This window comes from Dromaius novaehollandiae, chromosome 1 (genome assembly GCF_036370855.1).
Source record: "Dromaius novaehollandiae isolate bDroNov1 chromosome 1, bDroNov1.hap1, whole genome shotgun sequence".
Classification (NCBI taxonomy): domain Eukaryota; kingdom Metazoa; phylum Chordata; class Aves; order Casuariiformes; family Dromaiidae; genus Dromaius; species Dromaius novaehollandiae.
The window spans coordinates 204,673,187-204,698,380 of NC_088098.1; the positions used below are offsets into that span (position 1 = coordinate 204,673,187).

Genomic DNA, 25,194 nt, shown 5'->3' on the forward strand with positions numbered 1-25,194 from the left:
AAAAATAGTAGCAGAATTGAGAAGCTTCGCAGTTGACTCAACAGTACTTTGAACTACCATGAACGAAGCTAAGTCATGAAGACACACTGTTTCACTGTGCATTTTTAAAATCTTGCATGGTCTCTGCTTATTGAAAGTTTTTAGTATTTGTTATAACTTCCATTAAAGTTGAAACAGTTAACTGCCCCATTATAATAGTTTTAACAAATATATGTACAAAACAACATAAAAGGTCACTGCAAGGAGAGCATGGGGTACTCACCAATGTTAATCTCATCATCAGTTTCAGCATCTCCGATGCACTCAAACTGGAAATCTTGTAAAGACTGTGAGAATTTTTGCACTGCCATGGATAAATCTAAAATTCAAGAAAGAAAAAAAGAGAGAAATTCAGAATTACTTCACCACCATTTCACTGGGAGCAAGGCTTCATGTGTTCTGTTTACAGTCTTCTGATTCAAGAATGTATAAGTCAAACTTCACAGCATATAACTTGAGTACAATTGTACACAAATGCCAACAAACAAAATTCATAAATACGAAACATCAACGTAACCACATAAATGTCTTTTTTTCTTCATTAGGAAAAATAATGGCCAAAGCAGAGATGAATGTGAAAATGGATGAATTCAGTCAAGACTTAAAAATGCTATCCGTCTAGATAAAGCCCAGATAATCAGCAACAATTCTCTACATCCTTCAGAAAGTACCTATAATATCTGTTTGGAAGCTAGGAAAAACAGCAATTACGAATCGGATATCTGCTAAATCTAATCAAAAGACGCAGTAAGGGTAAGAAATTAACAGAAGCCAAGCCATAAACTCTGTCCCCAAGGCATCATGCATCTTTCCCCAGTGTTGTGTTCTTTTAAAGGCACAGATACTCAGTTAGGGGCACAACAGTATCTTCAGGTAACAGAAGGTCCTAAATCCTAGGGTCCTAAATCAAGACTAAGGAAAAATGCCACTTAAATTTGAAAAATTTTCAACAATAAGGATCATTCTACTATCCTAAACGAAATAAGGTTTATCCCAAAGGAAAAAAGACACTTTCAAATAACAACCCACATAATAAGATGACTGAAAGCTTTTTTTTTTTTTTAATTATTATTTGAAGGTAACCACTATCCAACAACAGACACCCTACCAGGACTTTGCCCTGCCCCTCTATTTGCTCAGCGCCTGCTGCTTTCATATTGGCCTCTGGCTGGTGGGCATCAAGTGAGTCAAAAACTACTCCCTGTCTCAGTCTCCTATTAATCATTTCTACATGCAACTACAGAGCACATCAGGCCAAAAAGAGAACAAACAGCCTTTAGAAAATACAGACACAAACAGATTTTTCTTATATTAGTAAGGAATTCCATATGTTTATCTGATAAATTGCTAGAACGTAAAGAAATGGGTAAACAACTTCTGAATCTTTTTGATAAGCATCATGAAAAAAGCTTATTAGCTCTACTGACAGACAGTACATGTCTGTGCCCTGGGGAAGGAAGGCTGCTCAAAAAGTCTCCTTGATAACATTACTGCTGTGTGCGCGGCCTGCAGGCACTCAAGCAGACCACCCTGACAAGCATCATGAAAAAAAGAGTTCCCCCCCACCCCAGGGAGAGCAGTCTCCTCCAGCCCAGCTTACAGGCCACCACATCTCTGAATGTTTAAGTCTGGTATAAGGTTAAAAAAATTAAAATTACTACAGACCCAATTAAATACCTGTCCCAGTAATTTTAAGTCAAAAAACCCCAAACTTCCTCTAAATAAAGTTGTGAGCCCTGACAATAAGAATTATTTAGCAACTACTCATAATATTTAAAAAATTAGAAAATATCAAAGTAATGTCTTCCATCTTTTCTTTCTTAATGTCTTCCATCTTTTCTTTCTAAAAGCACATTCCAACTATTTTTTTATACACTACACAAAGTAACAATATTGGTATTTTCTTCAGATGAACAGAAGTCACTTACATCTGCAGCCAGATAATTTTCTATATAAATCCTGTTTTTATCCATGACAGACAGTGTCCTTCATAGTATACTGACACTTGTAATGGAATTACAGTTATCCAACAGATTCAAACTACCAGGTGAACCTGTCTGATAACTGTAATTCCATTACAGTACATGCCTGACCTCCTAAATATCCTATCATTATCAAAATATACTACACTTTCCATTAAGAGACACAGAATAATTCACATACCTGTGAATTACTGCATTTTTAGTGACCACTTCCTACTCCAAAATACATGAAAATTTTACTAAATATAATAACAAATTAGAAGCTAAACACTGGAAGCGTCTCTGACAGTCTGTAGTAGAACAAAATATTTTTTTCAAAGCGGTGAAGCACTCTGTTTTATGCCAATGTAATATTTTATATATGTAGGCAATTGACTGTTCTACAGCTGTTTGAAAGACCTACAGTTCGATTCGCATTTGCAGCATGATGCTTTGAGTTTAAGTGTCAGAAACACTTATATTGTTGGCTCTTCCAGCAAGCTACTACAGAGAGTCCTAAACCCTTTTATAAAATTGCTGCACACCAATTTGTGCCAAAAGGAATTACCTGGCTTCAATGTGTTTCAATGAAAAACACACTGTAACATAAGTACTACTGAAATGTAAAAATTATCTATCACTAACAGGAGTTCAGATTTACAGCTTGGAAATACAAGATTTCATATCAAGAATAAAGCTGTTCAGTGCTGCAAGGAATAAGGTAAAGTTCCAAGGCAAGAAGTTTCCTATGATACTAATTTAGATATTCTGTACAAAATTAACATTACCTGAAAATACTAAAAATACTATTCTACAGAAACTTACCAACTTGCTCGGACAGCCTCTTGGACCTATTAGAGAGTTACTCTGTAAGAACTCAAGACTCAACATCGCAGCCAAACTACCAAATTTGAACCATGCCATGGAATTAGTTCTTTTTATCAAATTCTTTGTGAGGAGTATCGTCACTTTACTCAGTTACAAAATGTCTAGTCCCAGAGAGAGGACTGGTTGTGCAACAAGCAGGCCTCCTTTGAAAGATAAAGGCATTCGAAGATTCAACGCTGAATTAAATCAGATTTAAGAGCCACTGCTTCTTCAGTCAAGAAGAGGCTAATAATAATACTACCGCCTTACCTTGGCCTGACAAGAAACAAAAAGAGCAGAAAGAAGGAGCAGACACCTTGTCCAGCTTTGAAAAATGTTATATATCACCCTATATCCCAGAGTCCTGACATCCCTGATAGACCTCAGTACTTTTTGATCCTTCCAGATGTAAGACAGTAAATCACCACCCCAAGCAAATCGCCTTTTTATGCTCTGCAAGCTTGTTGGTATTACAAGAGTCACTCTTACTCAAAGTCTAACATGTACATCTTGATATGCCTCTCCCCCTTTCTGAGGAGTCCACATGGACACCGTATTTCACTCAGCCCAGGACAGCAACTCTCTCTAGAGCAAAGCCAATTGATCTTCTAAGTCACTATAAAAAGCTTATTAGCTTTATTGACTGACAGTACAAGTCTATTCCCTGGGGAAGGAAGGCTGCTCAAAAAGTCTCATTGAAAACACCAATATAGCACGCACGTCCTGCAGGCACTCCAAAAGACTATCCTTTCTGGGCGCCAGGAAAAAAGTAAAAATACACCTTGATATCTTCCAGTTGCCAGAGCGGGGAATTTCTAATGGGCCATTTGATCGTCTGTTAACTTTTCTTTTTTTTCTGATAGGATTCACCTGCACCCTACGTTGCCTGCTTTCCCCAATTCCAAAGCAGGAATCAGTTCAGGTCAGCCAGGCATACCGTCAAGGGTGACCACCAGCACCGTTTATAGCTAGTGGAGGGAGATAACTGGATGGAGTTGCCAATTTTAATGAGGGATGGATCAAGTCAATTGACTGGGAGGAATTTTTCTGTAGAATTTGACGGAAGCAAACTGTGTTCCCATCGTCTTCAAACTTATTCACAGAAACATATCACAATATGTCCAGCAACAGAAAACTAAGATGATGCAGTCCCTTTGCATTACCAGAATTGTTCTCTGACATTCTTGTCCTGGAATTGTTAAAGAGATCATAAAACAAACTCTTACACGGAGCCTTGAGGAGGAGGGGACAGTATACTGCCACAGAGTAATGAAGTGAGAGATGCTATTACCCGAAAGACCTATTACCTGAAAAACGGAGTATGTTAGCTTTGGCACAGCCCTTCACAATAAGGATCAGGTTCCACAGATAAGAAAACTTGAGATTTTTAAAAGTTAGTAATTTTTTTTTGTTATTTTTTTTCCTGGGGTAGGAAGGCTGTTTATTCTTGCCAGTGTGCCCACTGCAAGAACAGAAGAAAGCTCAAGCCATCTACACAGGAGTCAAACAAGTTCTAAACCCAAATGCCTGATAAACATGCAAGAGACCAGCATCCCTACCCAAGTAACAGCTTACAAGGAACTATTCTCAGCAAATACATGGGAGCGGAAGTCTCCCCCTGGCTTTACCCAAAAGATGACTTCTTTAGTCAGTTCCAGTAACTCACATTCTTCCTCACTGTTGTCAATCACCATCACAAAACTGGTGTCATTCACTAGGTCAATAAAGAAAAACTGTAGCTGACACCTAGCAAGAAGATTAAGCATGGCCCGACGAACCCCTGAGCACAAAATGGAGTACAATAAACTGGTCTTCAAAAAATAGGTGATCTGGTTACAACTGTAACTGCAACATATCTGGTGATCTGAAACAAAGCTAAATATGACTGTATGGCTTCAAAAACAGCAGAAATAGTGGGGTGCTGGCTGATCTGACAAGATATTAGAGGCAATTCGTCAGTCAGCTGAATTTGGGGACAGTTAAAGGCTAAAGGAGACCAAGTATGGTCACCTCCGGTGTTTCAAACCTTTGGACTGCTTGTTTCCTCTACCAGGTACAACTAACCATGCACCATGGTCCCGTGCTTTATGAGTTACCTCATTTGATCATACACTGAAATATAAGCTTACTAAAACACAAGCTACCCAAACCCAACAACAGAACACTAAGCAGCTGCAATACCCAGAAATAAAACACAGCAGCAAGTGAATGGTCTTGCCAGAGCACTTCATAAAATGACAGGCTAAAATGCAGATAACCATCTATCTATTTCATTGACTTTTACTCTTTCTCAATACCTGAAAATGGTCCACTAATTTTTTTAATTGCGTTAAAAATAAATTTATTTTCTTGATTTATTTCACAGACAGCTTCTATTCTATAAACAATTTTCTGCTTAAGTTATATAAACACTTTAAAATGTAGATTTATAAAGAAGATGCTGTTACTGCAAAACAGCAGCTATTAGGAGCATGATTTCCAGTATTATTACTACACCAAAAGAAAGAAGCAAGGAAATGTTAAAAAAATTTATACAAGTAAAAGACAAAAAAAGGGGGGAGGGAGGAACAAGGCTTTCGGTATTGCAAATACAAATCTTAAAACTATATATAAATATAAATAATATCCAGGAAAATACTCATGAGGCACACATCTCCCTAAATACTGTATGATGTATTATATGCTTCTTTACCATGAAGATGAACTGGGAATTACCTCAGTTTTGTTATTTTATATGAAAAAGAACTTCAAGGAGGCAAGCTGTACCGACAGCCAGAAATAAGCTGGGGGAACAAGGACGCCCCGCCGAGAAGCGCTGAACTTCGACAGCTTCCGTGTTTGCTACAGCCAATTTGATTGTAACTGGAACATGCCACAGTGGGACATCTTTTTCCACATCACAGACTGTAAGCACAGCACCTGGCAATATGGCTATATTTAGGAAATATGAACAATTAAGCAGCTAAAAGCACTGATCATACAAGATTGCGTACAACCCCATTAGGTTTCAAATGTGTTCCCTGTCTTAAGGGCTTTCTCATTAAAAATCCCAGTTTCACAGTTACTGATCTTAGCTCAGACAACACTGCTAAAACACATTTTCTTCAGTTTTCTCCTCTTTCCACTCTTCATCACTCATTACTGTCTTGCTTTAAAAAGGGGGAGGGGAGAAAGGGAGCAAATCAACTGTCATAGGTAGCTATCTACTACTTACAGAAAATCTTCCAAAAATCTTCATAATCTAGGTTATAGTGTGTCAGCCCAAATGAGGGGACATGTAAAGGGCTTACAAATTCCCCCCAAAAGCCATACTGAGCATGGGGATGCTGGCACATACCTCCAAAGTGCAATTCAGTCCTTCAATTGCATGTTAAAGGAACTCTAGGTTTCACTACCAGAACGGGTAACCCCAGCTTAATAAAATATCATCATCATAATACGCATGGGCAGGATCACATCAACTAGACTTAGAAAGCAATATAAAATGCATGTTAGTGTTCCTTTTAAACACACGCAGACACACACACAAACCCCAAATCTGTATAACCAGCTGAAATAGCTTCTGTCATCTTCAGTTTTAAGTGGCTTCCAGCACTAGAGTCTTTCCCACTGCACATGGTTCATAGCCAATACCACTGCACAGAATATCATCCACGGCATTTCTGTTCTTGGAAGCTATCCTTTATTTCTCAGCTGAATTAATTTGTGGATCAAAATAACTTTTCTGATTGTCATTCAAAAAAAAAAAAAAAGAAAAAGAAAAAAAAAGCACACCACTCTCCTCTTACAAGCTACCGCATTTTTCCCAAATTGCTGCAGAAGGATGTCACCCAGCAGGCCGGCAGAGGGAAGCGCTGCTGGCCGCTTGCCCTGATGCCTTCTAAAGAAGCCACAAGAAAAGACCACGCCGGGCTCCAGAATAACGTGGCCGGCGCCAAGGACTGCGCGGCACAAGGGCAGCTACTCTGTACTGCCACAGTCTCTCGTTGTTGCTATCAATGAACTCTTTATCTCCCCTACTTGCTAGCTTCCCTGGTCCACATTCCTTGCCAGCTTGCAACTCCTGGAGCAATAGCATACAACTAAAATAAACTCCCCCCACCCCCAGCAATCCCACACTACTTTTCCACCTCCATGTTTTGCTCTTGATTTTAGGGAAGTTGATTTCTTTCTCATAACCTCCAGGGAAAGGACATCACAGAACATGTCAGCACGTATTCCATGCATTACTGTATCCCTCTGGGGTTAAAGAAAACACTATAGAAGCCTGAAATTCTTCAGTGTCATTTTCTTAGCCATGAACGTTTCCATGAGAAAAGTGCACCAATTAATTTCTCATTCTTACACGCACACAGAAATCCCCCTCATCAAACGTAACAGGATCCCACTCACTTAACATAGCAATGCAAGAGCTATTAAAAAGTATGTATCTTGTACAAAATTCACAGCTATTCATTCTAATACTTTTAAGTCCCAACTTCCTTTCATTAGAAACTTTTAAAGCACTTTGGATATTCTTCACATCTGTGTATGTTAAGCACTTTGGATATTCTTCACATTTTTGTATGTTAAGCACTGGATCCTACACACTCTCGAAGCAGACACCCCAGAACGGAACAAAGAAGTTTGATGGCAGCTTTTCTTAGGCCACATTTGCATTTCACTTGAAACTTACTGCCTTAATAAAATCATTCTAAAACTCCCAAAAAGCTTGAATGTTTAACCACATAATGTAAGACAGCAAGAGGACAAAGTCTGTAATATTTCATCTCTCTTCAATATTCCTCTCCTCACTCCATCTCAGGTAGTCTGTAGATGCGGCAATCTAATTTTATTCACTTAAGAGAATAAGAGAATGAGAATTTCAGTTTAGTATGCTAACTGTGTATACTAACTAAGCATATATAACAGCCAAGTCATTTTGACTTTGCCTGGTAATAAATATATGAAAGAATGAAGATGTAACCAACGGTATTTGCTCACCCTGATCTTACACTATGTACTGTAGCCACCAATCTGGAGGACACCATACAGCACGTCCTACAAATCTGCTTCTCTAACGTTACAGCATTATATAAGCAAAGAGCTGCAAAGTGATGTTTAAGTGGTATAATTCTGCTCTGCTTCAACAAGCCTACATTCTTCTATTTTATTTCTCATTACCTCATTGCTACAAAATCCTTTCTTTCCCAATATTTTACTTTATACAACTGTTCAAAGATATTGCTGCATTTGATTAGAAAGCAAACTGACTATACAGGGAAATACTAGGTTCCAAGCCATCCAGTCATAAACCCATGTTCACAGAATTAATGCAACAATAAAGCCTTTACAAGTGACTAATCACAAAGTTAAAAGCAGAAGGAAAATGGTCCTTTGCTACCAATTGCAATTTTCTGAATATTTTCCATAAATATAGCTGAAAGTTTCAGAGAGCATTTGGTTTCATTTTACTTTTGAAATTACAAAAATTGGCTCTGGGGTATAACTTAGTATTATTGCTAGCACATTATTATATTTTTCTAAATTATACTCTAACAAAACATTTCTATATAATGCAAGTTTTGCAAATACGCTCATTTTCATTCAGTAAGCTTTTTGTCCAAGATCCACAGGATGGATTCACATATCTACAGAATCATGTATGTTAGGGAAGAATAAATCCTTTTTTTCTTAATTGTGTATTCACACAAACACAGATTTCCATGAAAACAAGACGATTTCTCAGCTTTCTTTCCATTCAGAAAATCACTGAAAATCAGCACATACTCGCACACTTTCAATATTTCCTTTGTGTCCACCGACAAAGCTATTTCATAGTTCCTTATCAGGCAGATCTCAACTCTTTAGAGCCTACCTTTCTAACTGCTTCCCGATCAATAAAGCATGACACGAAACATACCTGAAAAGAAGCTAAGCTTATACTTGCTTATACCACACATTAAATAATGATTCCTGACCCTCCTCAGAGTTCTAAGATTCATCTAAACATTCAACTTGCTTACCTCAGTTGAGGGTTGTATCTCCTGCTTCTCCCGAGCCTCCTGCTTTTCAATCTACTTTGCTACCCTTGCCAGAGCTACTCAAGAGTTTGTTGGTCTCTAATTTACTCTGCACACGGAAACAAGTCTGGTCACGGTGACACACAAGATGTTGTGCTGACCCATAAAATGAACCCTCTGCTCATGCAGTCTTCGTTACACCCTAACTCTTACACTACAAAAGGATATGAACATTAATACTACCATCAGCCTTGCACGGCATCACCTTTGTTAACTCAGTGTAATCCAAGGCTGCTCTAAAATCTTGGATATCAGTGTACAACATCTTTCAGATGTCTCTAGTATCAATACCACAGCACGCTGATTCCTAAACTAGTTCAAGGACACACAGTGATACAGAACTGCCTGACCACCATAAAATACTGCATGTGTACTTTTTCTCCTCCCTTTACAAATGTAATCGATTTCCATTTTATTTCAACTTGAATTTAAATAATAAACAGTTTAAAGCAGCATCCTGAGCTGTGAAAAAGTAAAATTATATAGAAAAGTCAAAGGGCTGGAAAAAGGTAGAAAATGTAAACTTTTTTCCCTGTAACCTCTTATGTCAATTTTTCTTATATTCTTCTATATCATTTTATTTGAACTTCCGCATAGCTTTCTACCACTCTGTTATCCACCCTAGGTCCTTAAACACTCTCCCCTGCAATTTTGCTTTGTCTCACAACATACTGTCATTTGCTCCTCCTGGGGATTTCGCTTTTTTTTTTTTTTTTTTTAAAATGTTCTTCCACATTCTTCCATCGCCCCATGGATGTTTATTTCCCAGAATACTGTGACCGTTTTCCAGGGAGCTGGATCAGTCTTTCCTCCCACCCTCTTTCTTTGAAACATGGTTTATCAGGCTTGCTGCTGTCATTTCTCACTCCTGCTGGCACATCACAGAGACTGCTATTAGTGAGCAGACAGAGAAGGACCACAAAGGGAAGACAGAGAAACGAAGACCAGATGCTGCCAGAGGTTGAAAAAGCAGAAAGTGACTTCCTGTCTAGAAACCAGAAAAACCAGGGAAATTCCAGATTTTTAGTGCAACGTAAGATATCAGTGTATCAGGCTGTCTTTTAATACTATGTGAAAATATACAGTTTTCTCTGTTCTTAACCTAAAAATGCATTCAGAGGAATTTCAAAAATTCCTATCCCTATTTACTGATAGTGAAAGAAAGACACAGCAATACAGGACAATATGATTCGATAATATAATTAAAGCCTCTGTTCTAATACACATTCATAAGGGACACAGTTCCGACTAGCTGGGCAACATCAGTTCTGCCGTTTCTGCCCTGTGGAAGTGGAGAGTGAGATGTGATTTCCCTACTACTACCCCTGCCAAAACGTGTATTCAGAAAATAAAGAAAGAATAGGGTTGCTCAGTTCTGGTATGAACATGGAGCTATAAAGAAACTGCTTCCAGGAAAACCAAGAACAAATCCCTGCAATTATCATGCTGTTAATGGACAGATCTCTAGCTAGCTATAAGAATTCCTCCAATATAGCTTGAAATGCATTTATGTGCCATGGTTTTTGTGTTAGGTAGATTTCCTTGTTCCCGGAAGAAAGCTGCTGGGGGAGGATCAGCCAGATTCGAGCATGCTGAGCGGAGGGGGAGGGAGAAAAGGAATGAAAGCAGTTATCAAGGCATTTGTAAGTAGGGAGCTCTTGGAACAACATTAGAGTTGAGGGTCATGGGAAACAGAAGCTTTGCTCACCCTTCTTCCTGGCAGTTTTCTGCACTTGGGCAACAAAGTAAAGTGTTTTGTAAGAGCAGAAGAGGGAGGGGAGAAAAAAGTAAAATAAAATGTGTATATTTAGCTCATTTAAAAAAAAAAATACTACTACTTTGCTTTAAAGGAAATGAAACACTTTCTATAAGAAATTCCTTAAGTTCTTAGAGCTCACACACACACACCACTTGGTTAGATTCCTTTGATCAGATAATTACTATCACAGTCGCATGGATTTCAGTGTTGCATACCATAGTATTATGTTTACAAACACAGATGCACACACACAAACAGATGTAAGTAACACTTCTTTAGAGTCCAAAACGCACTCCCAGACATTGAGGGCAGAACTGAGCCCCCAGGCAGGCAGCATTTTGTCCCCTGAAGGCAGGCAGCATTTTGTCCCCTGAAGTTAAGTGCCACTGAATGTCTTTACCAAATTTGGCCTGAAGACGTGTCTTGCACTCTGACAGTCCACCATAGCGCTGATTCACTACTTCTTACTGCTCAGGAAGAATGAATATAACATAAAACGTGAGTTTAACTGAGAAAACTAGCTTAATACAGTAGTTAAAATCCTCTTCTGCCTTTAAAATATGAAAATATGAAAGGTACTCAGAATATGCAGAGATGACAGCCATGAACGTACCTTCGAGCTTCACAATATGCTTTTGAGGGTTTAAACTAAATTGCTCATGGTACACAAAACTCCAAAATCTTTACCAAAATATCCACATTTTCATATAGGTAAAAACCAACCAAAAAAACCAGGCTTCATTAAATTATGAAATGTACAACTGCGAATCTCTGCTTCACCACATCAGCTCCTGCTTGCATCGATCAGGAATCAAGTGTTCCAAAGAAACTTGGAGTTAACGCCAATTTGCATGTGACGCTATTTCCTTAACAGGTCTGCAATACTTACTGTATCTTACCTACTTTCCACTTTTATTCCATTCAGCTACAGAGAGCAAGTAAGAAACACTGCAAAAAGTAGTAATCAGATTAAGTTTCTCCATATACACAAAACTATTTCAAAGAACAAGCTCTTCATATTTTCTGCAGGAAAAAAAAGTATATTCATATTCATTTTATCAGAATCTTACATTAAATTAACTTCTCAGACAAAATAAGGACCTCGTCTTTCACTGAAATCTATTTTTTTTTAATTCAAATAACTTTTAAGAAGGACAGAGCAGGCTTCAACATGTTTCATTTACTGTTTTTTTTTTCCCCCCAACTTTTAAAACCCTGGAATTTCGTTCTACTTTCCTGTCACTAAAAGATTTAGGAATATATGACAACATCCTCTCCTTATCTTCCTGGCAGAGTGATATCCTTTAATTCATAACCTTAGCATCCATTAGTACTAGTACTGTTTATATTATGGCATGTGTAATGAGTTCTGAACTGACTACTATCCCACAGGAATGAGATCTTGCCATTATAATGTCTATTATAATAATTATAATAGATTGCTTTATTGCTTTATGCTCAGACTCAGACAAAAAGCAATTCAAACATTAGGAATTATTAGGAATTAGGGGGGAAAAAAAAGAACAAAACCAGAAATACATGCCACTTCTTCAATCCATGATAGCCCTGCATTTGAACATGATGCAAAGATTTTTTTTTCTCGAACCCATCCCAAAACACCTGAGAAAGGTACAAAGAAACATGACAAGGGCAGGTAACAGTAGGAATGCCTTTCTTACAGATATGAAAATGTACACCAGCAATTTTCAGCCTGAAAAGACAACTGGGGAGGCACAGGATAAGAGCTCTACAAAGTCACACGTGGTACAGAAATGGTGACTGCCTCCTCCAAAGCCAAAACAAATGGGTATCGAATAAAGCTGGCAAGAAGCTAGCTCAAAACAGAGAAGACACTTTTTCATGAAATGTACAATTGAATCACGCAACTCCCTACCACCGGATGCTGTGGATATTAAAAATTTATGTGGGTTCAAGAAAGGACTAGACAAGTTCACAGAAGCAAAATCCACTGAGAACTATTAAAGACATAACCTCTTGCTCAGGAAATCTTCAAGGCACAAATTGCTGGAGGCAGCGGAAATATCACTCCATTCTTGCCTGTTCTTGTACACTACCCTAGGCATTCAGCATTGTGTGCGAGGGAAAAAATACAACTCGCTCAGCACAGCACTTACTCGTATCTGGAAACAGGATATAAGTCCAGATGAACCTTGGGTCTGACCCAGTATGGTCATTCTTATGCTTTTTGCAGCAAGCCTTGGACACACATGCTTCGCAAGAGCTTGAATGATGCAAGACAGTATCAGCTGATCACCACCATCTACCAGGAGGAGGTCATCACACACGGAGGAGTCACTACAGCAGCATGGTTAAGCACTCTATCGACCCCAACACAGAACCACCCACTGAAGCCAAAAATCACCAGCGGAGGAGGGGGGCTGAGTTAACCCAGCTGATTTTGCACTGCATCATTTAAGCTCTAGTCCACCGGCTAAGCTATGTGAGATATTCTCCAGGGGGTGAACAATAATGTGCAGATAGAGATCTTTCACTGCTCCAGAGACAGAGGAGGTGCACCACTCTGCCTTCAGTCATGTTACAAGGCTGTATTTCTTTCAGGATTTATTAAGTTATATGTGCTAAGCATAAATTTGAATAGTAAAAATAACTGCATTAATAAGTAGTAAATAGGTGGAAAAAAGTTTATTTAGGCTACCAGCCAAGCACTCAAAAGGCTTCAACGAAGACTGCTTGTGCAGCTTCAGTCCTTCCACACTTTGTGCTTAAACATGCATATTATCTTCACCCTCTTTCTCCAAAACATTTCCTAACTTAGTTCTTAGCGCAAGGGCAGTCACAGAGTCAGCAGCTATTCAATACTTGTTTTCTCCCCAGAGTTCAGTATTGCTCTATCCTCTTCTCCTCCCACTATTGCTTACTGCATACCAGCCAAGGCCTGTAATGAACACACAATTATCTCAGCCTTCACACAAGCCAAGTCTACAAAGACACTGAAATAAACGTATTTCTGTATAATATGTAACACCATTGCCCTGTTTTACAGAAGGAGCTGCTGAAAGCACGACTGCCCGAGGCCCCGCAGTGCGCTGGTGATGAGGCAGGCCCTTCGGGGTGCCGGCTCTATGCCCATTACTGCAGATGCCATTCCCTTAGAGCGGGAGACGCGAACCAGAGCTGGAAAGAATGCGGCTCCACACACTTCCCTGTCCCCACAAAAGCCATAACTTTTTTTTTTCCAGAGGACAGAATTTTTTAAAAAATAAAGCTTTCCATTAAAAGGAGGGAAGAAACTTCTGATTTTGTTAAAATGTAAAACCTCAAAAAAAGGACCATATAGCAGAAACAGGACAGAAGAGTTAGGGTTTGCCCAATTAAAGAAAAAGAAAAAAAAAAAAAAAAAAAAAAAAAAGCTTTGACATTTCCTAACTGGAGCAGTTTACATTAAAATAACTAACATAGGATTTCTGCATATAAAATGTTTCAGTTGGTTTTCAAGTGCAACAGAATTTTATTTCTTATTCTAACAATCACAACAACTCCTACTAACTGAAGGATGGGAATCTGTAACCTCATCGCATCTCAGGCTCGAAGAATCAGTATTCTGGGGACAGGAAGGCACAGAAAATAGAGAATCTCTTTGCCTGCATACAAGTCCCGGGGGAAGCCCAGGCAGGTCTCCTCCCAGAGCAATGGGAAAGGTTCCTTCTTGAACGATACAAAATATGCTGGGATAGAGAATATACCCAGGGGTATACTCTGAGCCTGAGCCAGTTATGCGTGATTAAGGCATTCATCAGGCAAAATCTGATGTTTAACCATATACCTCAGGGCTGTATTTTTATTCAGTGCCTGGAGAATTTCCCCGACGTCATTTCGAGAAATGATCATGATGCCACTTCTCTCCTGGAAGAAGCTGCGCTTGGAGTGAACGGCTCATAGGTGGGGGGCAGCTGGATTTCCGTCTCAGTGTGCTCTCCTCTCCCTTTTCTCAGCGAAAAGCAGTGTAAGGGAACTGCAGACTCCACTGCAGAAGCCCAGCAGTGCTTATGGCAGTGGCCCCTTATCCTCCATTTAATGCAAAGGGAGCATTTCCAGGGAATTACATATTTCATAAGAAACCGGGAAACCTTAGCAAGATTAAAAGCAAACAAATTCTGTGACTAGATGCAGTTCTGAAATCATCAGTTCCTTTGCAAAGGGAACTGGAATTCTCTGCAGGGAAAAAAAAAAGGTTTGGTTACTCTAGGAAACAACATCTACTGCTTGCAATGAGTGATATGAGGTGAAGTGATAGAGCACAGGTATAGCTGGCGAGACTTTGGAGGTTGCACTTTTTTCCCCCACCAGACTGTAACCCATACTTTAGTTACTTATGAGCCAATAAAAAAATACAGCATTTCTTCTTTCTACAAGCATGTAAAATGCTTAACCACAAGGAATAGTCCTTTCAGTGCTCAGCGCATATCTACTGTAATCCTGTTCCATCTTCAATCGAGCACATAAGTAAATATGAATCAATGAACAGACCATGAACTTTGCTTTACGCAAGGGACTGCAGGAGTAGCCAAGTAAAACACCCTCTTCCTAAATGTTAATGTTAGCTTTCTTGACATAAACAAAAAGAACATATTAAAGTATCAGCTGAAAGAGGAGAAAAACATTAACACAAAATAGGGAGAAAACGTGATGCCTTTAAGATTTCTTTTTTTCATCTTTTTATTCAAAATTACAGCATCTAATAAATGGACAGTTTTACAGATATCTTTGTGTCTAATCTGCGGAACAATATATAGTCTTTCCAAAGGAATTATTCTATTTTTTCAATTGTTTCTGAATTAAGATCCCCCACTCTACACACTGTCAAGACAGACCATAATGACTCCTGTTGACTGTTGTAATAGCTCATGTATTAAGGGCTGTGATTCTCTGGCTCGCTGAACATACAATATATCAAAACATCTCTTATCAGGCCAGTTATCCATGAAGACAGGCTTGCTAAATCCTTTTACAAGCACCTTTCAATACAAGACAATACTCCTAGGTCCATTTAATATAGACAAGAATCGAGAACACTGATATAATCAGAGCTACCGCAATGCAAGCTGGTCACGCTCATTACCGCTCCACAGCGGCCAAAGAGCTAGTAAGTTTAACTTTGATGTCATACCCTCAAGCCAAATATAGAAATTAATCTTGTGTGTTCTGCTGTCAATTTTCATAAAGGCTGGATAGGGAAAAAAAAATCACTGTGGAATATTACTTATAACTTAGGCACAGATTGTGCTCAAGATTAGTGCAGGAAGCAGTAATTCATAAATAATATGAAAGAGAGAATTAGTATGAAAAGAATCACATAAATAGCCTCATTAAACATTATTTTCACATTGGTTTTGGAGGCCACCAAAGTACATTCACACTATTAAGGAAAAGCACAAACCAAGTCAAACGAAAACTTAAGACTGACATTGCCAAATTCTTAAATAATGACATTCAGGTCGCCTGCTTTTTTTAATCTGTCTATTTCCAACATGAAAATGAAACTTTCTTCCGTAAAGAAAAACAAAGTCCAATAAAAACCATCAAATCTTCTGCCTTAACAGCAAAATACTAGTAAAGTTTCCAGGTTAAGACTCCTTCTCTAACTGAATCTTCCAGTGGCTAAGAGAATATACAGCTGCTAGCTTTACAAGTCTGTATATAGCTTTCCAAAATTTACCTGACAAAGTGATTTTAAAATTCATGTTTTGGTGCCACTGAATGAAAAGAGAACACAATCCTGGGTATGAACAGTAGTCAGGTTTTGTTTGTCATTTTTCTCCCCACAGGTTAAGTGAAGCTGAAGGGCTTTAGGGAATTTTATTTATTAACAATGCACATTTCGCTTTTGTGATTAGTATTTCCTGAACTGCCAGAGTTTGGGCAACCTCTGGTACCCAAGATGGTGTTTCCATCCCTCCTATTTTGGGAACCTTGAAGAATCTTTTCTCAGAACCCAGGTTCATGTTTTCTGGTTTGTCTGGAAGCCCAAAAGATTTACCGTTCTTCTCGAAACCCCCACAACCACCCTTTCAACTATTTCTCCATTTTCAAATGCTGGTTGTAATATTGAATTTCTCTCTGTGAGTTCTGAGGAAAAAAAAATACTAGTCCAAAAGCTCTCCAATACACAAATGGGACAAACTGGTTTTCTAGGCTTCAGCTTTCTTACTTTCCAAAAATGTACCTGCTTAGACAGCGGCTGTTCACACTAACAATTCTTCGCTCCTCATCTGAAAGCACAGTTTGCAGATGCAACGTTCTGCACCTTTCGAGACATTCAGTTCAACAGAAATTTGTCAGACTTATGAGTTGTGAGTAGGCAGATCCCTCAAACAACATAGACGAACAACTCCAGAATCACTTTTCTCAAGTTATTTCTTCAAGTATTTTCAGACAAGGATCAAGACACCCTACACTCCAGCTTTTGTTAAGCTACCAAAGGGGAAAAAAAAAAAAAAAAAAAGACAGACAAGAAAATGATACTTTCCATCTGTGAGCTACTATTTTTCTAAAGGAGAGTTGAATGGGGTGAAAGCAGATAGAGTTCAAAAGCATCTCAAAATTAGTGTTTTTATATTATCACTATTGACACTTCCCTTTCTTGCAAAAAAATTCCTTTCTGGACCTAAAAGGAGCCTTACTATTTTACAGAGTCATTAAAAAAAAAAAAAAAAAAAAAGGAAATTGGGTCGGAAAGAGGATGTCAACACTGAGTAACATATTCTGCTGCTGACAGAGATGTCTGTAATCAACTTTTATGTTTTACTTTATTGGAGAGCAGGAAAAGGATCTCATAATACTAAATGACACGGAAATAAGACAGAATAAAATAAAACTTGGAAAGCACACACTAATGCACAATGAAAAAAAAAATCACCTTAATTATACTCAGTGATGGGATTTACATTAGCTTTAATACTCTGGGAAGATCTTGGAATCACTGCAGACAGTCCTTTTAAGGTGTCAACTCAATGATCAGCAGTAGGCAAAACTATCAAGGCTTATTAGAGCAAGAGAGCACAGACCCAGAAAATATCATTATTTGATTATATGTAACCTTGAATATCGCATGAAGTTTCCTCTCAGTCCCTTTCAGAAAGGACACGGTGATCATGGAAAAGGCACAAAGAAGGCTGACAAAGGACAATCAGAGGTTCAGATCAGGTACTATAAAAGCAGAAACTAACTAGACTAGAACTTTTCAGAGCAGCTGGGAAGAAAACTTTCAAGAAAGGAGAAAGATGGAGAAAGATGTAACAAAGGTCTTTTTTAAAAAAAAAAGGAAAAAAAAGAAAAAGAACAGCACAGACAACACATATAAGCAACTGTTACTATTTCTCATAGAACAGAATTACCATCATCAAATCAAATAGCCAAGCAGCAGGTATAAGACAAGCAGAGGAAAGGGAAGAAGTTTTGTCCGTTCAGTGCATAATTAAATCATGAAACTGCCAAAAATGCTGTGGAGCCTACCAAGAGAGATGGATTCAAAAACAGGTTTGGCAAACCCATCTCTGAAAAAGGGCTATCTGAGGATATTTAGAGGCACTTCAGTGAAAATCTACCACAAGCACTCATCCTCTCATCTGACACAATTTAGAAGCTGAGTACTTTAACGTGGGCTACCAGTTGACCAGCTCTGTGCCGAAGGCACACTGCACAGCTCTCCTCAAAACTACAGAGATGATGACACATCGCTAAAGTAAAACCGCCTCAAAAAAACTGACATTGAATTGCAGTAACAATAGGATACTGGATGAATTAATTAGTTTCACAGGGAAACAATCATGTTTTGCTGAAATTGAATAACTGTTGTGTCTTATCACTTCTTTTTTTTTTAATTCCATATTCTTGACATCCTTTTAGAATCAGAAGGTTGCTGTTGGAGAGACAAAATTCCACATGGTAGCCCTGGAACTCCAAAATAGGACCCCCCTCCCCCCAAATTCCTCCTCCTAATTTTTTCAATAAGGTACAAATAAAATACTTACATTGGAATGAATAAAGAATTAATGGAGCTTCAACGTCCATCTTTAAATAGACAACATATATTTTTAATGAAGATGAACAAAGCAATATGACAAAATTTATCATATCAACAAGGTAGTGCATTAGAATTGTATTATTATAAGGAGCCTAACATATCTTTTTGAAAGTTCAACTGCATTTCTCTACAGATCTGAATAATTTCTTTGGCTTCATCACAAAAAATGTTGAACCCCTTCATTGTTATGTTCTCAAAAAAAGAGTACTAGAGACTAATCATGTGTTTTAAGTTCTCCTTCCTACTTTAAAATAATGCAAAAAAAAACCCTCAAACAAATGCAAACGACTTTTTAAAGACAGTATTAAACTCATTTATATATACATACACATCTTCATTTTAAAATAAAGCCACGTATAGACATTGACATAGAAGTCAAACTCCCCATAACACTTAATGGTCCCTTAACAAAATACTCAACACAAATATACACAGTAAAAGACAGGCCATACAAAATTACTACTTATGTAGACTAAGGCAAAAGTTAAGGAAGATGAACCCCCAAAGCCACAGCCATATTTTATTGATGAGTGCTTGAGACAAGAAGAGAATAAGCACTGGGCAATCAGTTAGTGTAATTTTTACATACGCCAAGAATCCAGATGGGGGCTTTGATACTCAGAAACTCCACCGCCGCACACGCAAGGGCTCAGACCCTCATAGCCCCCATCCCCATTCACTGCACTGAGCCCTTCTCCCACCTCCCGAAGGGAAAAATCAAGATTTGAATCAGTTGCTCTGCTGAAAATTAAAAAGTGAAAGCAAAACTATCCCCCCAACACACACACACAGACACACACACTTAAGTCGCTGCTCTCTGCAGACTAACATTGTCTTCATATATTTAATTACATTTGTATGAATACGTTGGTAAGTGCCTTTTTATTTTATGAAAGGACAAGAGAAATGCTTCTCATATCATGAAATTCCTTTGGGTACATTAAATGTTCAAGAAAATATTGCAGGACTGATGCTAAATCAAGTCACACACTGTTCACAGAGCTACACAAAGATTCCTCAAGACAACTGACAAAAGTAGGAAGCAAAGTGACACTTTATTCTGAAATACTCGTGAAGTCACAAGGTCTATTGGAGACTGTAGTTTCTCATGGAAAACAAATCAAAGATGTTTCTGAGTGGCAATGAGAACAAGAATTGTATTATACAGCTAGTATAATGCATATTTTACTGCTGAGTGATTTCAGAAATTTAGGAAGTGTCAGAAAGCTGGTAAAAAAAAAAGATGTGATCTGCAATGTTATTTTTATAACCCTGGGATGATTACCACTCCCAGCTGGGACACTCTTGGGACGTGCTGCATTAACAGACAAGAGCACGAGAACTGAATCAACAAAACAATAAATCAAATCATTGCTGTATGCTGTGGCAATGTAAATAAAATAATAATATAACCTATTGTACTTCAGTTGCACAGAGAAGACACTAGACAGAAGAAGTACTATGAAATACGAGATAATAATGTACAAGAATAGGAAAAGAAAAAAAAATCAGCAGTTGTTCTTCAGTTTATATGGGAGCAAAGAAACCAACTGAAGGAAAACTAAATAGCAACGAAGTGAATTATGATATTAGGACTACATAACCAGGGAATTTCAGGGTTAAATTTAATTGGACCAGAAATCTCAACTAGAAACAGTCTCTTGGGGGAAAATTTAATTGGACCAGAAATCTCAACTAGAAACAGTCTCTTGGGGGATAAAGAGAAAGGGGAAAGGGGAAAAACTCCCATTTCTCACTTCCCAATCAAAAACTAAACAAAGAAACACTAAAAAAATGACTTAAACACAGCTCTAATGGTTCCATCTTCAAACCTGCAATCTACGGATAAATGAAAGGTAGTAAGACTAAGATATAAATGATCTCAGGTTTTTTCTCCACAGAAAAATGAGTTGCATCATACCAGCTAGGGTGCAGCGATGTCCTCAAGGAGCTACGCAAAAAGAAAAGACAAATTTAAGTGCAAACTTGAAAGTCTTGCAGTAATTTATCAGGAAGTCTCTCATCATACAAAGAAGTATGGACTATGTAAACAGGAAACGTACCCCTCTTCAAAAAACGAAATATTTTGAATTTCACATTTGACCTTAGGATCCTGAACAGCAGGAAGATACAGCAGCTTTATACTCACACTGCAAAAAGCCAACCGCACTGGCTGCATTTGTAAGAAAATTCAATGAAGTCTAATTATAAAGCTTATATTTCTGCCTACAACTCTTTGTTTGGAGACACACTTACGGGGTGGTTATCTGTTTATTTTCAGATTAACCCAGTCATGGTCGGAGATGACTATACAATATAGGTACATGAACTATGAGAATTTTAAGATGCTTGAAGTACTTCAGATAATTTATATCTCAATAGACTAACAAGCTAAGCTAGTAACCTTGTTTTCCTAACATTAAGAATCTTTCAAAATTGCTATCTTTACATACTTGTAGCATAGCAACTTGAACCGAGCATATTTATTCAGTGTCTGTATATACGGAAATAAGATAATATTACCATCTTCAATTGTTTGACCTGGTTTTAATGCACATTTGCACATGCATATGTAAACACTCAGAAATAAACCAGCCAATCTAGTATTCAAAACTAAGGGGGCGGGGGGGGGGGGGAAATCACAGAACTGTTATTATAGTAAAACACTTCAGTTTTAAACCACATAATGATAATCCCTAAGTAATGTGAGTACCAGAAGGAGCCATTCAAGGCCTCCTTTAAAAGCATTTCAAAACTTGAGGGCAATTAGATTAATTAGAAGATGTTTTGAGGGTTAATTCTTCACAGTTATCAAGATTTCACATACACATTCAAGTAATGGGTAGTACCTGAAAAAATGTCCTTCTAAGACCAGAGAGAACCAATGTGATTACCAAGCACAACTACCACTGAACAGAAATTTCAGGACTTACTACCCCAAGTCCAACAGGTAAAACTGAGCAGTTCATATCTTGGAAAAAGAAAATCTAAACAATTTAAGAGTTTCCAGCAATAAAAAGCCCATCACAACCCTAAAGAAATGTCTTATTAACTTCACAGTTACATGTTTCTAATCTTAATTTGTACAGGTTCAGCCAGCACTTAAATCTTCACATGCCTTAGTCTGCTGGACAGAGAAACTTTCCATCAAACTTTTGTTCCATGATCCAAATAAATCTGTAACTTTCTCTTTGAATTAAGCAGTTGCAAAAAGACAGGCTTCACAGTGCTTCTGCAATATTTCAGCATCCTCCTTTACACATGAACTGCAGGACCAGACTCAGACAACACTCCCCACCAAATATAGCTAACATTCATACAACCTCCAACTTATACATGCAGGGATTGCACGATATTTCTGGCATCTGTCAGTCTGCAAGCTCCTGTTCAGCTGATTAACTATGCTGATCTCCCTCCTCCAAAAACAGAGTTTTTCATAGTCACTGTTAGGTGGCCTGTAGGCATGCCGTGCAAAATCATGCGTTAACTTTGGCTGTAGCCTGGTGTGCAGTTAAGCAGTCACTGCCAACAACCAAGAACTTCAAGTCCTGCCCCTGTTCTTCCCCCAAGCCACCATCTCCCAGAGTAACCTGCATGCCCAGGCTGCCCTGTGCTGTCCCAGCACGAGCACTCCCACAGCCGCATAACGAACCAGATCAGGCAACTGGGAGAGATGAAAAATTACTCAGCAAAGATGGACAATAGTTTAGTCCCCTAATCCAGTACAGTGCACAGCTACACAAACAGCAATACTAGTACCACTGAGAGGACAAACGAGGGGTGGGAACAAGGTCTAAAAGTGGGAAAAGAGGAAGGGGCTGGCTCTGGGGGTGTTCTGCTTGCTTGTATAGCAGCAGAGCTGGCTTAAAATTACACATCAAAACGTGGCTTCAGACATGCTCTCTAGTAATCTCTTTCGGTCAGAAATTCTAGGAGAATTACAGAACAACTGAACTACTCTTCACTGCTATTCACAGAGGATGGCAGAGACACTCGGGTGCTAGACGAGAGCTCAGCAGAATTCAAAATTACTGCACAGCAATAGTCTGACAACCAGCAGACACCACCTGGGACCACAGTTCTGAAGGACAGAAAAAAGAAAAACACATCCCAATTCACCTGATAAAATCTGAGCCTCACAGCTTCTTCATTCCTACATGGGTATTTTTGTTACATAGTGGGGGACTGGCTTAGCCTACGCAAGGTAAGTCCCATGTACGTATAATGTGACAAAAAAGTGTCTGATAAAACACCCTGACTCTAAGTAATCACATGCTCATTCAGTGTAAAATTAAATGCAAGAATAAGCACACACACACAAAAAGTCTGTAACAAAAGTTCTACATTTCAAAAAGTCAGAATCTGAGCAATTATGGGAACTTGACGTTGGAGATGATTGTATATGGAGGAAGCCTGAAAGTACAACAGAAGTTACCTTGCATTTGTGCCTTAGTTACAAGAGGAATAACTGTATGAAATACATCGAGGTTAACCGGCGGAATAACCATCTGAAGAAATGATACGGAGATGTAAGCAGAGCATCATGAACTGAGGGGGGGAAAGAGAGATCAATATTCAGAGCAAATGGTTATGTTATATTCAAAACATACCTGCAGGGATGTGTATCTTTGAAAGTTAAGACAACCAGGAATTCCAACAGCTTCGCCAGCCACCAGTGTGGTGCTGGGTCACTGATCAGTCACAAGATAGTTTCAGCCTAATTCAGGGTATTTTCGCAAATACAGTCATACTTGGAAAATGATAATTTTGTGCCAAAGGCAAGCCAATGTTGAAATTTACTAAATAAAAAAAAAAACATTTTGCCTATAAAAGTCAAAGGAGAACACAAATAAGGACTAAAGCCAATGAGCAGTAAAGATAGCACAGAAACAGACACAGCCCAAAGATTCAAGTACGATCCAAAACTAAAATTAATATTGAACTTCAATTTGCATCAATCTCAATGCTATCAGTATGAAAAAAGCAAGAGAAATGCATGCAAAGGAGTTCATACAAAAATGCAAAATAATCACACTATCACATTAATACGAAAAATGTAAAGAGCTCAAACTCAAACAGGAGTTAGGACAAATATTGTATACCGTATACCACTAAAAATCTAAACACATGAAAAGATAAACTAAGTACCCAAGATTTTTAAATCAATCAAATCAAGCAGTTTTCTATGATAAGGTAGCAAATATATGCCCATATTTAAGAAACAAAGATAACAATCCAACAAGCATGGTCCGTTAGTTTGACCTTAAAAACATGCAATTATTTAGAACACTTTTGGAAGAACAAATAAAGTCTTGGAAATTAATAGGAAATGGGGTAAAAGGCAACACATGTTTACTAAAGGTAAACTGTACCAGTTCAGGGGATATCTGTCTTAGAAAAGGCAATGGATATTAAAAACAAAACACCACCACCAGCAAAAACACCAGGACAAATCTAACTAGCCAACAGTAAAGCACATGATACAAAGACAACAGAAGTTAATTATTAAGGTGGAGACGATGAGAACTTGTAGAGAAGCGATAAAGATAAGGGAGCAACTGGGAAAAGGCTTTGCTGCAAATGCCCCACCAGGGAAATGTCATTCTTGGATGTTATTGAAGGACTGATATTGAGTAAAATCTCCTTAATATCTCCACCCTGACTTTGATACCAACACAAAGCAGGGAGGCATTATCAACACTGAACACTGGACTATCATTTAGGAAAAGTGGTGAAAAGATGGAGAAGAAAAAAAAGGGGGGGGCAATAAAATCGACAATTGGATGAGTTTGAGAACAAGGGGGGTTTTTTGTTGTTTTTAATACTGTAAGTTGCAGATTCCTAAGTTTGAATGGCATGCGAGAATGGATAATTCTACTAGGCAGAGGAAGACAAAACACGTAAGTGGAAAAAACTGCAAAAAAAAAAAAAAAAGAAAAAGAAAAAGACTGATTCCAAGATGTATTAACTGTGTGGCATACAGCAGAAAGAAGAAACATATTAATGAGTGCCCAATATCCCATGGAAGCAAATTTAATGACCTAGGAGGACAGCTTCAGTCAAAAGTCTCCAAATATTATAGGGAGACACCCCACAGAGGGTTGGGGCTTGTTGTGTGACACATCAGGTTGTGTGTGACACAGCAGGTTAAACATTTTCTACCTTCAAACATACACCATCCTGAATCCCCACATCTGACATCACTGAACAGGACAGGAATAATCATCCTTCCAGAAGTGTTTGCCTCCCAACATAACTAAGACCTAAATATACAGAGGGATATAGGTACTGCAGTTCTTATTTCTTTTAGGCATTCTCTAGACTACTGGAATCAGCATAATTTAGATGACCTGATCCTCAGTAGAAATACATGGGAAGTTAGCTGTACAAATATATGGTTCACAGGTGTCAAAGGAACAAGCTGTCATTTAAATGAGCTGG

The 25,194-nt window shown here is 38.3% G+C and overlaps 1 protein-coding gene across 1 annotated transcript in view; it reads right to left on the reverse strand.

The window, feature by feature from the left end:
• Nucleotides 1-25,194, reverse strand: part of ARHGAP42 (Rho GTPase activating protein 42) — a 161,009-nt gene that overhangs the window by 128,301 nt on the left and 7,514 nt on the right. Inside the window, exon 2 of the mRNA XM_026109167.2 lies at nt 263-358. Coding sequence (XP_025964952.1) covers nt 263-358 — 96 coding nt within the window. The remainder of the gene's footprint in view (nt 1-262; nt 359-25,194) is intronic.